Raw genomic sequence first — 14,346 nt, 5'->3', positions numbered from 1 at the left:
GATATACAGTCCAGGTAAATGCTAACACGGATTTTTCAAGAGAAATATATTGTATATACAGTGATGGATAAAATGGTGAGGGAACATGTTTTGAAATTCTACGTAAGAAAAATGAATTAAGTATACCTATAACAATAGAGATATTTCTTTAAAGCTAAGCCTTGAGTGTAACAACTTAAGACATAGAATAGGATCTATAGCACAATGTTACATATACATATATTAAAAAGATACACACATACAAAAGAACATTACCTTTCTATTCAAAAGTATATAGCAAACACATTTGAGTGGGTACATTTGGAGGAAGGGGAATGGGAATGGGGTCGGGGATGAAGGAAAAAATAAAATGAGAGGGGCCTGCCTAAACCAATGAGGATGGTGTGTCAGGAAGTGAGGGAGTGAGAAACTTAACTCTCTGCATTTGAGATATGAGAAGAGTTGGGAGAAAAGGGCTTATCAGGGACAGAAAGCAGAAACTAAAGACTAGAGCTAGTCTTAAGCATTGATTCTCTGTGTTTAATCTTTTTTTAAGCTGGTATCACACAATTTTAATTACTATATACAGTTTGTTCTCCCTCATTGATATATTTTTTCAGATTTCCTTTAACATTATTGTCCATTTATTTTTCCAAATACATTTTAGTTTTTTTTTTTTTTAATTTTAACTGAACCCTGTAAAGTAGCATACTTGTATAGCGATTTCAATATATAAATATTAGAAGTAGGCCGGGCACAGTGGCTCCCAGCATTTTGGGAGGTCAAGGCTGGTGGATCACTTGAAGTAAGGAGTCCCAGACCAGCCTGGCCAACATGGTGAAACCCTGTCTCTACTAAAAATATAAAAATTAGCCAGGCATGGTGGTGAGTGCTTGTAATCCCAGCTACTCCAGAGGCTGAGGCAGGAGAACCGCTTGAAATCAGGAGGTGGAGGTTCCAGTGAGCTGACATGGCGCCACTGCACTCCAGCTTGGGCAACAGAGCGAGAGTTCCCCCGCCCGGCAAAAATAAATAAATAAATATTAGAAGTATTTAATAAAATATCTGAAATAAGCTGAACAGAATTTTTATCTTTTTTCTCTTTAGCTCTCTAGAAATCAGGAAAGCTGCCTAAATCTAAGTTTCCTAAAATGTTAAGGGAAAAAAGTCATATGAGAAGATTGGAAAGAGGCATAGATTTTTGTTTTTAACCCAGATTTTCCCTATAGAGATTTATTCCCAGATAAAAGATTGTTCCTATCCTGTGGTCTTGATGTTCACACCTAGATGAGTGAGACAAGACTACTCTGGAAAACTGTTTGCAATAATGTCAGTATAGGAAGCATGTGTGGTGGAAAAAAAAAAAAAAACCAAGAGAAGCCAAGGACACAGTGGTTTTTGAGGCTTGATATAATTGCATGAGGCTAAAACCCTCAAAACTTGTAATATCTCTACCCATAGATCATTCAAAATGAGCAGGCTAGGAGGAGGTCTGTGTGAAGGAAAAATTGGAGAAACAAGTAAGCATGTGGACACATGTACATAGATGGATTTTTCTTTTTACTACTCTACTGAAATAACACTCCTCAGTTCATGATACTCAGCTGAATTAAAGTGTAAAGGGTATTAATTCTTTGCTTTCCCAGAGGAAAGACACTGATGATAGTGATCATAATCTGTAAGTAAATTTTTCCCCATTGCTATATCACTGAAATAAAACAAAAATTATTGATACAACATTAAGATAAATTGTAAGCATTTAATAAGGACTACAGTAATCTGTCTTCTTTAGTTGAAAAGAGAGGAATGGCCACATCCTAAATTCCGTAAATACATGTATATGTATTTAGGCCTTAAGTGCTCAAATGTTTGCAAAATTCTAGCTTTGAGAAGATTTGGAATATCTCAGTTGAAGGAAAAGTAGGGAAGCAGGAGCAACGAGGAATGGGTTTGTTAAGTGATTAATCAGATTATGTTTTCAAATAATGCATGTTAATTATGTAAATGACTTTTTCTTAGGTGTTCTTTGGACTGTTGGCTCAATAATAATATATTATAAATTATTATTGTGATGGATAATGAATATAATCCATAAGGGAAGTCATGCAATTATTACTATTTCGAGGCCTTGCATTCAAAATTAATAGAATTATTATTGTTGTGTCTCAGTCATTCAGATTATAGTAGTTGTACTACAATGCTATCAAGAAAGATAGTGATCTAAGAAGTGAATCCTTTTTTTTTTTTGACACAGAGTCTCGCTCTGTCGCCCAAGCTGGAGTGCAGTGGCATGATCTCAGCTCACTGCAACTTCCACCTCGCAGGTTCAGGGGATTCTCCTGCCTCAGCTTCTCAAATAGCTGGGACTACAGGCGCCCACCACCATGTCCGGCTAATTTTTGTATTTTTAGTAGAGGCAGGGTTTCACTATGTTGGCGGGGCTGGTCTCAAACTCCTGACCTCAAATGATCCACCCACCTCAGCCTCCCAAAGCGCTAGAATTACAGGCATGAGTCACTGCCCCCAGACAGAAGTGGATACTTTTGATTCTAGACAATTCACATTCTGAAAAATAGTGTTTTAAGTTACATACACACTTTAACTTCTAAAGCAAAAGATAACATACAAAATAAAAAATCATTTTGCCTACCATAAATACCCCTAGGATCCAAAGTAATACCAGAATAGCTTTCCCTTTTGACACCTTCTGGCTAAAATAAAGGCAAAAAACATTCAGTTAAAAACATAATTAAGTTTATATAACCTGAATTCCCTGGATCAACTTTTCTGGACCACTTTTCAAACTGAAAAATTATTTTTCTTGGAAAAGGTAAACTACGTATAAATACTATAAATACTTACATGGATATAAGCAGCAGTAAGATTTTATGGCTATTTGCATACTGACCAGAGCAAATGCTTAAAAAGAAGTTATTTATAAGCTCAGATAATTGTTCTAAGTGCTTTATATGTATTAACTCATTTAACTTCTAAAAACCTCTATGAAGTTGGTGCTGTTATTTCTCCCATTTGACAGATGAGGAGACTGACACACATGGAAATCAAGTAACACTGTCACACTGCTAGGAGGTGATGGAGCCAAGATTCAAGGCCAGGCAGCCTGGCTCCAGAGTTTGCATGGAGCCACAAGGATGCATGGGAATGTGCTTTGCACAAAATAAGTCGGTACATGTTTACTGAAGTGAATTTCATAGCTGAAAACAGAACTTGGAGAGTGAAGAACCAGGAAATCCAATCTGTCGTTAACTGGCCATATGACCCTTAGCAAGAATCTCGTCCTTTAAAAAGTACTATTATTTTTAATTGGTAAATCATACTTATATAAAAATATTAATGTTAATAACGAATACAATTAACAGACTGTGGGTAAACTGTACTTTAACAAATGACACTTTTCTTCTTTTTTCGGCCTGTTTATTTGTTTATACAATGGAAAGTTTTCTAGACCGTAAGTTCTTTAAATTCAAGGGCCATGTCTTATTTATTGTTTTATCTCCAGTTCCTTGCATAATGTCTGGCACATAGATTTCAAGACACATTTTCTGAATGTATTAAAGGGGAAAAAAAAAGCCTGTGTATCAATTGTACCTGTGTACCAAAAAAAGACTTGTACCAATTGTTAAAATTAGATATCTCTGGGTATGGGAATTATCGATAATTTTTATTTATCTGCCTTTTTTCAGTATTTTATATTTTCTACAAGAAAAATGTTATTGTTTTATTAAAAATTTTTAAGCATAATTTCAGACATATAGAAAAATTGCAAGAATAGTACAAAAAACATCTAGAATAACCTCCATCCAGATTCCTTAATGCTTAATGTTTTGTTAAATTTACACTATTGTTTCCCCCTCCCCCTCTTTCTGTGTCTCTTTTTTGCAATAATTTAAGCATAAGTTATTGAAGTATGCTTTTCTTACCACCACTCGTAACGATTTTACTAAGATTTCTTTTCCAAACGAAGTCTCCAGTGAGAAATTGATGTTCTGAAGGCCAATTTCCAGAGGAAGCACAGTAAAGGTCACCAAGTGATTAGAGGAGCCCTCTACTTTCTGTCGCACACATTTGGAGGACTTTGTGCCCTGATGATCAATGACTGGGCTTTCTGAAGTGCAGATTCCCTCCACAGCAGACATTTTAACACAGAACTGAAATACGAGTGAAGAATTATATCAAAATACCTTTTTTTTTTTTTTTGAGACAGAGTCTTGGTCTGTCACCCAGGGTGGAGTGCAGCTGCATGATCTCAGCTCACTGCAACCTCTGCCTCCTGGATTCAAGCAATTCTCCTGCCTCAGCTTCCCAAATAGCTGGGATTACAAGCATGCGCTGCCACACCCAGCTAATTTTTATAGTTTTAGTAGAGGCGGGGTTTCTCCATGTTGGCCAGACTGATCTTGAACTTCTGATCTCAGGCGATCCGCCCACCTCAGCCTCCCAATGTGCTGGAATTACAGGCATGATGCTGTAATCCATGCCTGGACTCGAAATATTTTATCTCTAACAAAGTTTACCTTAAAATAATCCCTTAGATTTTATGGCACAGGAGAAAGTTCATTTCAGATTTCCTAACATAGACACACAAGTCGCTGTAGAGTTTAGCAATGCAAAGAGATGTCTAGAAACGTCAACACTGTCTCAGAAACATCTTACTATTCTTAGACTGTTACCTACTAAATTAGGTACAGAGCTCATGCTATTGTGATAGCACTTACTACTTGTCTCTTTACATGGTTTGTATTTCAGATACTGGGAGCCTTAGGCTCAGGTACTTGTTCATTTTCATCTTATTCATTTTTATATCTGGCCTCTGGTATTCAATAAATGATGGTTTCATCAAAGACTGAAAATTCCCTATATCGGCATTCAAGGCCCTGCCCATTATGCTCCAGCTTACTTTTCTAATTTTATCAACTTCCCATTTGTACCCCATTTTACAACTAAACTCTGGCTCCAGAAAGACCTGGATTCAAATTTTGGCCTTCCTCTTATTAACTGGTGATGGAAACTGGTTGCATGAACACTCTAATCCTCCATTTCCTCATCTTTGTAACAGGAATTATAATAGTGCCCACCGACTTCTGGCTCAAATAGTGAACATTTTTCATCTTCCCTCCAAATTCTGGTGAACTGATAGAATTGAGAACTATACCCAAAAGAATAAAGCCATAAAATCCAGAATAAATCAAGCAGGTAAACAAGAGAGAGCACCAGCTATTCAACCACTAATTTTGAGGAAGTTCATGAAAATAGAAAGTTCCTTTTCCCTCTTAACTATCTTCTTGGGAGACAACCACCAGGGTGGGAGAAGCCAGAGCAAAAGACTATTGGACCACCTGCGGCCAATGATTTCCTTAGAACAGCAGGGGAGGGTGGGAGAGGATAGATATAGAAGAGTCATTTAATACAATTCAGCATAATAGAATTACAAAAACTCTTAGTAAATTGAGACTAAAAGGAACTTTTGAAACTGATGGAAAATATAAAAAATCAGTAGTTCTGGTTTCAGTAATAACCAAATAGCTTTCATTGGGCGACCCTTCTGTAAAAATAACCACAAACTCTAGACAAGATATATATTAAAACAAACAAACAAACTACCTGCAGATAATAGAGAGTGGGAAGGAAAGTGACCCTTGGGAGAAAGGAATGACACTCAATAAGTGTCCTGCTTTTTATAGCTTTACCCTGAGGGCAGGCCCATTGGTGCCTTGGAGTGGCTAAAACCCCAGTAGAACCTGACATCATACTGGTTTAGGAACTAGAGGACAAAGTAGGGAATAGTTACCACAGCTGAGTAGTGAAGGAGCTCCAAGTTCTGTGTATAATCCTTGCTCAAACCTGGCTGACTCTTTACTTATGCACAGCACAGATTTCTAGCATCCAGCTACGGCAAAAATACTGAACTGAGATTTCAGAGTTTGGAAATGAATTCAGTCAACTGCCTGCTAACACACACACACACACACACACACACACACACACACACACACACACACACAAGAAATCTTCAGAGGAATGTAATAGAATCCAGAGTCTTTATAATATTTTTATCAATAAAGTCCAAGGTTCAATCCAAAATTACTAGATAAAAAGAAATAGGGAAGTGTAACCCACACTCAAGATGAAAGGTAATTAACAGGAACTAACCCCAAAATATCACAGATGTACTTGTTTCTTATTTTGATATGATGGAAATGCACTGATAATTTAAAGATTCAACAAAATATGGCAGTATAGTGATATGCACAACACTTTAAAATGCCATCAAGTTGGCTGGGCGTGGTGGTGTGCACCTGTAATCCCAGCTACTTGGGAGGCTGAGGCAGGAGAATCGCTTGAACCCGACAGGCGGAGCTTGCAGTAAGCCGAGATCTTGCCATTGCACTCCAGCCTGGGTGAGAGGGTGAGACTGTGTCTCAAAAAAAAAAAAAAAAAAAAAAAAATACTGTCAAGTTATATATAATTGTGTCACTGTAAAGGGCATACAAAAGAGATGGCAGGCTAGATTTGCCCCATGGTCCATAAATTGCTGACCCTGATTTAGTTCATAAAGCAAAAGGATAAAGACATGTAAAAGATTCAGTATGGCAGGTCAAGTCAATTTCCCTTTATTAATTTATAAATTCAGGACAGTACCTATGAAAAACCTATTATAACTTTTAAAGGAGAATTCAATGAACTAATTCCAAAGTTTATCTGGCAGAGTAAATGTGTAAGAATAGCAACATCAAAAACATTTGAAAAATAAGAATACCAGAGAGTACTTGCCTAATAGATATACAATATAACCACAAATCTATGGTACTTTAAATCAGTGTGATACTGATGTAAACAAAACAGAGGAGAGAACCTATAAATACAAAACAAAGGAGAGAATCTATAAATATAAATCTATAAATAGAGAATATATAAATCCACATATATGGAAATTCAATATATATGGGGGCAAGATGACATTTTAAATCAGTTGGAAAAGCATGAACTCCTTAACAAATACTGCTGGATCAACTGGCTATTTGGGATTAGATCCTTATTTCAGATAAAAAAATCTAAATGCTCGCAGAAAGCTATAAAAGTACTACAGAAAATATGGAAAAAACAATTTTTCAGAAAAACTTTTATTTTGGGTTCAGGGGCACATGTGCAGGTCTGTTGTATAGGTAAATTGCGTGTCGCAGGGGTTTGGTGTGCAGATTCTTTCATCATTCAGGTAATAAGCATAGTACCTAATTGGTCATTTTTTGATCTTTACCCTTCTCTCACCCTCCACCCTCAAGTAGGCCCTGGTGTCTGTTGTTCTCTTCTTTGTGTCCATATATACTCAATGTTTAGCTCCCACTTATAAGTGAGAACATGCAGTATTTTGTAGAAAAACATTTTTAAAACTTGCAGTGAGAAAGAATTTCCAAAAACACAAAATTCAAATGACATAAAGGAAAAGATCTACGGATTTTATAACATACAAATTAAAAACACTAATAACAAAGTTAAAGACAAGTAGCAGATTAAATACCAGCAACATTTATAATCAATAAAGGATTTATAGCTATAACATAGAAAGTGCTCCTGTAGACAATAATAAGTACATTTGTTGAGTACTCACTATTGGCCAAGTACTATATTTACATGAATTAGCTCATTTAATCTTCAACTATGAAATAGATACTATTATCATCCCATTTTTCAGATGAGGAAACTAAGCAAGAAGAAGCTAGGTAACTTACCCCAGAAAAAGCAACTCAATGGAAAGCAAAAGAAAGGATATTAAAGTAGTATATAGGATATCATAGAATACATGACAGAAGAAATACAAATGGCCAACAGACAAATGAAATGAGGTTCTACATTGCTAGAAATCAGGGTAGTGAAATAGAAACATCAGTGACTTATCACTTGTGTCTGTCAACTTGGCAAAAATTTTATGTGTATTACCAAACAATATATAGTGCTGTCTTTCATGTTTTTAAATATTACTTAGTTGTATTCATTGTGTATATATATTATTCTGCCATTTGCTTTTTTCAGCAATGTTACATTTTTGAGCTTTAATCAAAATGATGCATGTAGTTATCTAGTCCATTCATTTCAATTTCTGTATAAGTGTTCCTTGTATGAATAAAAGAAAAAATGTTTATTCCCCCAAATTATAAGAATGTGAGGGATCAAGGCTACCTGCATACAGTTGGTAAGAACATCAATTGATGTAGCTCTTTCGGAAGATAATTATGGCAATATTTATTATCAGAAGGTAAAATGTCCATGCCCTTTAGCCCGGTTAGTTCACTCCAAGACAAAACATCTATTCTACAGAAATATATGTGTAGGAAGATATGTATGCATAAATGGAGACTTTGCAAAATCAGTTATAATAGTGAAAACCTGGAAACAACCCAAATGTCTTTAATAGAAACACGGTTCAACAAATTATAGTGTACCACCATGTGAATTACTGTGCAGCCATTAAAGTAATGAAGTAAATCTGTATATACTGATATGAAAGGATGTCTCTGATAATATTATTGGTGGAAACACAAATTGCTGAGGCAGTGTATATATATACATATATATATACACACATACATATATATACACATATATATATACACATACACAAACCTATTTTATATGTCTAAGACTAGGTGAGCAGAGGACCCCTGCTGATGTCAATCCTACAGTTGAGCAGAGTTTGGCTGTGGCTTCTGTGCCTTACCCATCTGTTATGCCCACCTATTTATGTGTCTATCTTAAATTACAATTTAAATGGTTTAAGAGTGGCACCTCTTTAATCATCTACCAAAATCCTTTGGTAGCCAAGATCAGTGTGAGTTATAAAATTATGCTCAGTCTGTTTTGATGAGATGGTCTGACTGTCTTAGTATCTCAGTTTCCAGGCTTCAAACCAATCTTGTATTGGGATTTTGAGACATAAAAACCACTACAGGAACTTGATGGAGAAATGGCCTTTGGTATCTCCATCTGAATTATGATTATCTAAAATTCACGAAGCATTATGTCTGCAGAAAAGCTAGTGGATTTGAAAGCAACAATGTAAAGGCAACTTTCTGGCTTAATCGAGGTCCTTCTCCAGACAAGGGAGGGTAATTCCACAGGGCTGAAGATGGTGGCATGATTCATAGGATTTATGCAAACCCTGTGAGTAAATTCTAAGGAAGAGAAATAAGTAACATTTTGATTTTATTTCTATAAAAATAAGATAATACTGGTCGGGCACAGTGGCTCATGCCTATAATTTCAGCACTTTGGAAGGCTGAGGTGGGCGGATCACAAAATCAGGAGTTTGAGACCAGCCTGGACAATATGGTGAAACCCTGTCTCTACTAAAAATACAAAAATTAGCCAGGCGAGGTGGCACATGCCTGTAATCCCAGCTACTTGGAAGGCTGAGGCAGGAGAATGGCGTGAACTTGGGAAGCGGAGGTTGCAGTGAACCAAGATCGTGCCATTGCGCTCCAGCATGGGTGACAGAGGGAGACTCTGTCTCAAAAACAGAAAAAAAAAAAATATCATCAGTGTGGTAAATTGATTACTTAAGTTTATTCCCCATTTACATCCTGTGGCCAAGTAAAATTTGTGTGTGCATTGTGTGATATGTAGCATTACCTGATGAAATAAGTTTATATGGAAAAATTCATTTTTACTGAAAATTAAAATTGTGAAAAAAAAGAGTGACATTTCTTAACATGAATTGGATTGAAAAATGAAATTGGCATTTCTATGACAAAAAGTACGTCTGATTTTGGCTGATTATTTTATCAATGAGGACTGATTTTTCCAGTTAGATTATATGGCAAATGTATTACATAAATTGAATAAGCTAAATGTGAAGTTCCAAGACATAATATTAAAATATATTGATAAAGGGGTAATAAAATTGACAATATTTTTATTTTATCAACCTTCCTGATAATATTGGGTTAAACAGCAATGCCTATCTCTATAAAAATGAAAAATAAGAACAGAATTATGCCAAACCCTCTCTCATTTCTAACAGTAAATAACGTTTATCCATAACTATGAAGCCAATTGAGAGAAAAGTTTCATTTATCTAATGAGAAGATAATTTTTTTTTTTTTTGAGACAGAGTCTTGCTCTGTCACCCAGGCTGGCGTGCAGTGGTGCAATCTCAGCTCACTACAAGCTCCGCCTCCCGGGTTCACTCCATTCTCCTGCCTCAGCCTCCCGAGTAGCTGGGACTAGAGGCGCCCACCACCATGCCTGGCTAGTTTTTTTGTATTTTTAATAAAGATGGGGTTTCACCGTGTTCGCCAGGATGGTCTCGATCTCCTGACCTCGTGATCCGCATGCCTTGGCCCCCCAAAGTGCTAGGATTACAGGCGTGAGCCACCACTCCCGGCCGAGAAGATAATTTTTAAATAAAATTTTATTTTTTACATTTAATAACTTTAGAAATGTGTATGTTATTTTATCAATAGTATACTAATAATAATATTTGTAATGATACCTAAATCCACATATCATTTGATACTTGGAATTTTACAATCATGAAATTTTAAAATATTTCATTTTCAATGTATATGCATATTTTTGTTCATTAAAATATAATAAGGTGATCAACAGAAAAAAATTCAAGCATAAAATATATAACATTAGGGGAGTAAAACGGAAATACGATTCATTGAGGAAAAGGAATGATATGTAATCTGTTGTTAAGAGCTTGTCTGAGCCCAGGAGCAGTGGCTCATGCTTGTAATCCCAGCTCTTTGGGAGGCTAAGGCGGGTGGGTCACTTGAGGTCAGGAGTTCGAGACCAGCCTGGCCAACATGGTGAAACCTGTCTCTACTAAAAATACAAAAATTAGCCAACCCTGGTGGCATGCACCTGTAATCCTAGCTACTCAGGAGGCTGAGTCATGAGAATCGCTTGAACAGGGGAGGAGGAGGTTGCAGTGAGCCGAGATCACACCACTGCATTCCAGCCTGGGCGACAGAGCAAGACTTGATCTCAAAAAAAAAAAAAAAAGAGCTTATTTGAGCATTTACAAAATTGTTTGCTATGGTATTTGGACTCTGCTATACATAAGTCTGATAAAACAGTTTTATTTTAAGATATCGATATTTAAATATTTCAAAAGTAATAGATTGCCATCTTTTAAAAAATGTATGATAAAAATTTTAGATGCCAATTTTAAAATGTGTCAAAGGGCAGGGCGAGACTCCATCTCAAAAAAAAAAAAAAGTGTCAGAGGGGTACTTAGTTTTTCCAAAACAAGAGGGTATGTAAGCAAAATTTTAGGAAACCACTGAAATTCTAATCTCTAAGAATAAAGTTAGTGTTTTAAAAAAATGTAGCTAGAATTTTGGAACACATTGAATTATCATGCAAAGTTTTGTGATTGTGATTTTCAAATCAAATCAGTCAGCCTATCATATAATTCTCTTTAGGGGTGTGCTGGCAAAGAGAAGATAAATGGTGGGTCCAATCATGGTTGGAATTGTATCCTGGAGTGAGAAAGGATCCAGGGAGTTGGCATAATTTTAGTCAGTGTGGTTTTAATGATGGCTCGTGAATTCTAACCTGAACAAGGAGTAAAGTAAAAAGAGCAGGGAAGTAATGGACAATAAAAGGGATCGCGTTAATGGATTGAAGGTTTCAGTGATGCTGCTGACCCAGAGCTATGGAAGTAATCTGGTTAATGAGTTAGGACAGGAAGGAGGTTGTCACTGGATGGTGAGATGTGAGATGTCTGAAATCAAGGTTTCAGAGAGGATGATAAGATCTATAAAGTGAAGATGAGTATGAATGGCTAAAATGGAGGAAAGGAAAGGGTTGTTAGAATCAAGGAGATCAAGGAACTCTGAGTATAGGCAAATAAAGGAACTAAATATGAATTCATCCTTCTCTAGACTTCCATAGCACATGGATTATCTTATGCAATTTATTCTTTCAATTGAAGTTACGTGAATACCTACTTGTCCTTCCTCCTTTCTTCATCCCTTTAATTCACATACCTACACATCTAGTACAATGCTCATTTTAAGTGTTTGGTTTCTATTGCTGAACTGAGTTGAAATTTTACTTTTTTTGTGTATGGTAATTCCACTAATAGAATTCTCAAAAAACCAGAGAATGTTTCCTTTATCCCATAAATATTAATACCTACTTACCTGCATCCCAGAAGTCCTATAGTTGTAAACAGTTCCTTTCAACTGGACCTGTTCTCCTCGTACAACAGAATATGGTATATTCATTTCCAGGAAGACATCTTTGAACACCTTTGCCTTAATAGTATCAGCAACACATATACCTTCAGCCCAAAGTGGAAGCGAAGTAGAATCATATTAGGAAATCCCTATAATGCTTTATTGGTATTAAAATTTCTCACATTTGCTTTACTTCAAGGAAAAAAGAATACTAGATCATGTTTTTCTCTGAACTCTCACCTCATGCCCTTGAATTTTCTATTCATTGATCTTAATTTCAATAATAATTAGTATTAACAGAAAACTTCATTTGTTCAATAAATAGTTAATTCTATTTAAGGCATGAGAATGCTTATTAACTAATGCACCAAATCTTTTTAGATATTCATTATTGGCTCCTTTTTTAATGAGTATAATATTTTGATTGTGGAAACCAAGATTTTAAAACAAAAGTAGCAAACAACAAACAAAACCATTCCTGAAATTATTTGGAAAGCATCTGCACTTAATCATCACAAAGATCAGCCCAAGAGAGGTCATTTGTTTGTTTCTAAGGCTACACAAGCTCCCAGTCAGTGAGAAAGGTGAAGGAAAATAAAGACTTGAGGTTGGGTGCAGTGGCTCAAGCTGTAAACCCAGCACTTTGGAAGGTGGACGTAGGAAGGTTGCTTGAAACCAGGAGTCTGAGACCAGCTTGGATAACATTGCGAGACCCCTTCTTCATTTACAAAAAAGGGAAACAGGAAAAAAAAGAGAGGAGTGAAAGGAGAAATCAATATGTAAGATGTGGGCACATCCAAGTCTTTTGGTAATACATAAAAAAAGAATATTTTTTAAAAATTACTACCACGTAAGTTCTGGGTACACTAAATAGATACTAACAAAGAATTACATCTTGTAATCATATCACTATTTAAATGCATATATCACTTAAACCTGCTTACCACTGTTTGAAATGCCAACACCTTGAATTTCCCAGGTAGTTACAGAATCAGGTAGGGCAAACTGCAACTGTTTTCTGGAAGTTAAAATGTTGATATTCAAATACAGTGGAATATTGATTAACCCAACTTAACAGAGACATCCATTAACAGTATTTTTGCTCCAAACTACTTTAGAGAAAGAAAAAAACTCACGTGATGAAATCACATCATTAAGGAAAACCTCATCAAGAAAAATATATTCAGTGACTCTCCTATATATTTCATGTTTTTAGACATTGCACCTCTATGATGAGAATTCAAGTTCAGCAGGATGCCTTTGAAACATTGCAAAATCCAAGCATACAAAACAAAGAAAAAACTATGTCGTGAGTATATTCTAAAATAGGGAAGCAAAGTGATTCATGTTAGCACTGCTCAAAACAAAGCTGACATAACTAAAAACTGCTGATTATGATTAAGCTTGTATATTTATTTACAGCTATTGTCTACCAACTTTGTATCAGGTATAGTGCTGAGTACTGAGTAAACAGCACTGGTAAGATATAGTCCTGCTCTCAGGCAGTTTACAATCTAGTGGAAGAAATAGTTAAGTCAATAAATTATATTGCACTGTAATAATTGTACCAATAAGGCATTATAAGAGTTAAGAGGCAGTGTGCATTCGTCCAATACATTTATTTTCAGTATCCTAGGCCAAGTCCTCCATATAAAGCAGTAATCTGAATTTAGTTCACGTCCTTGAGGTATTTACATTTTAATACGTAAGACAGGAAAGTAAAGAAGTCATTATAATACAATGTGATTCACACAACAGGGTTAATTGAGGGTGTAATTAATCCAATCACTGGTAGGGTGGGGAGCAGTGGCCAGAAGGTTTACTAGAGGACCTGCTAGCTAATGGGTAATGTCAGATGAAATGGACAACAATTGTGTGGAAAAATGATTAGAGAAGACAAGGATAGAAACAAGGAGATGCATGAGGAGACAATTGCAGGGCTTTGAACTCATTCCTTGCCTTCTCATTGGAAAACCAGTGCTTTAAGCCCACCTAAGAAGAGTATGGCTCGAGGACTCAGTACATCACTGTTTTCAGTGATATAGAGGAAGTGTTTCCTTAAAATGTGTTGAATAAAAAACTTCAAAAAGAAAAGAACCTTTCTTCCTGTTTATTAATGTTTGTTTTATAGTACAGGTATTTTAGGATAAAAATAGTAGCT

General features: G+C 35.9%; 1 protein-coding gene across 3 annotated transcripts in view; it reads right to left on the bottom strand.

Annotated features, from left to right (window-relative positions):
• The window catches only part of C5 (complement C5), a 99,210-nt gene that overhangs the window by 42,043 nt on the left and 42,821 nt on the right, over positions 1–14,346 (bottom strand). Inside the window, exons 19-22 of one of the 3 annotated variants that reach the window (XM_050761918.1) lie at positions 13,130–13,203; positions 12,150–12,289; positions 3,921–4,148; positions 2,630–2,690 (exon numbers count right to left, since the gene is read on the bottom strand). In XM_050761918.1, the coding sequence (XP_050617875.1) occupies positions 2,630–2,690; positions 3,921–4,148; positions 12,150–12,289; positions 13,130–13,203 (503 nt within the window). Of the gene's footprint in view, positions 1–2,629; positions 2,691–3,920; positions 4,149–4,168; positions 6,413–12,141; positions 12,290–13,129; positions 13,204–14,346 lie in introns of those variants that run through there. The other 2 variants (XM_050761920.1, XM_050761919.1) reach the window with 2 other exon arrangements.

This window comes from Macaca thibetana, chromosome 15, assembly GCF_024542745.1.
Source record: "Macaca thibetana thibetana isolate TM-01 chromosome 15, ASM2454274v1, whole genome shotgun sequence".
In the NCBI taxonomy this organism is placed as follows: Eukaryota; Metazoa; Chordata; class Mammalia; order Primates; family Cercopithecidae; genus Macaca; species Macaca thibetana.
This window is presented reverse-complemented; position numbering and strand designations above follow the sequence as displayed.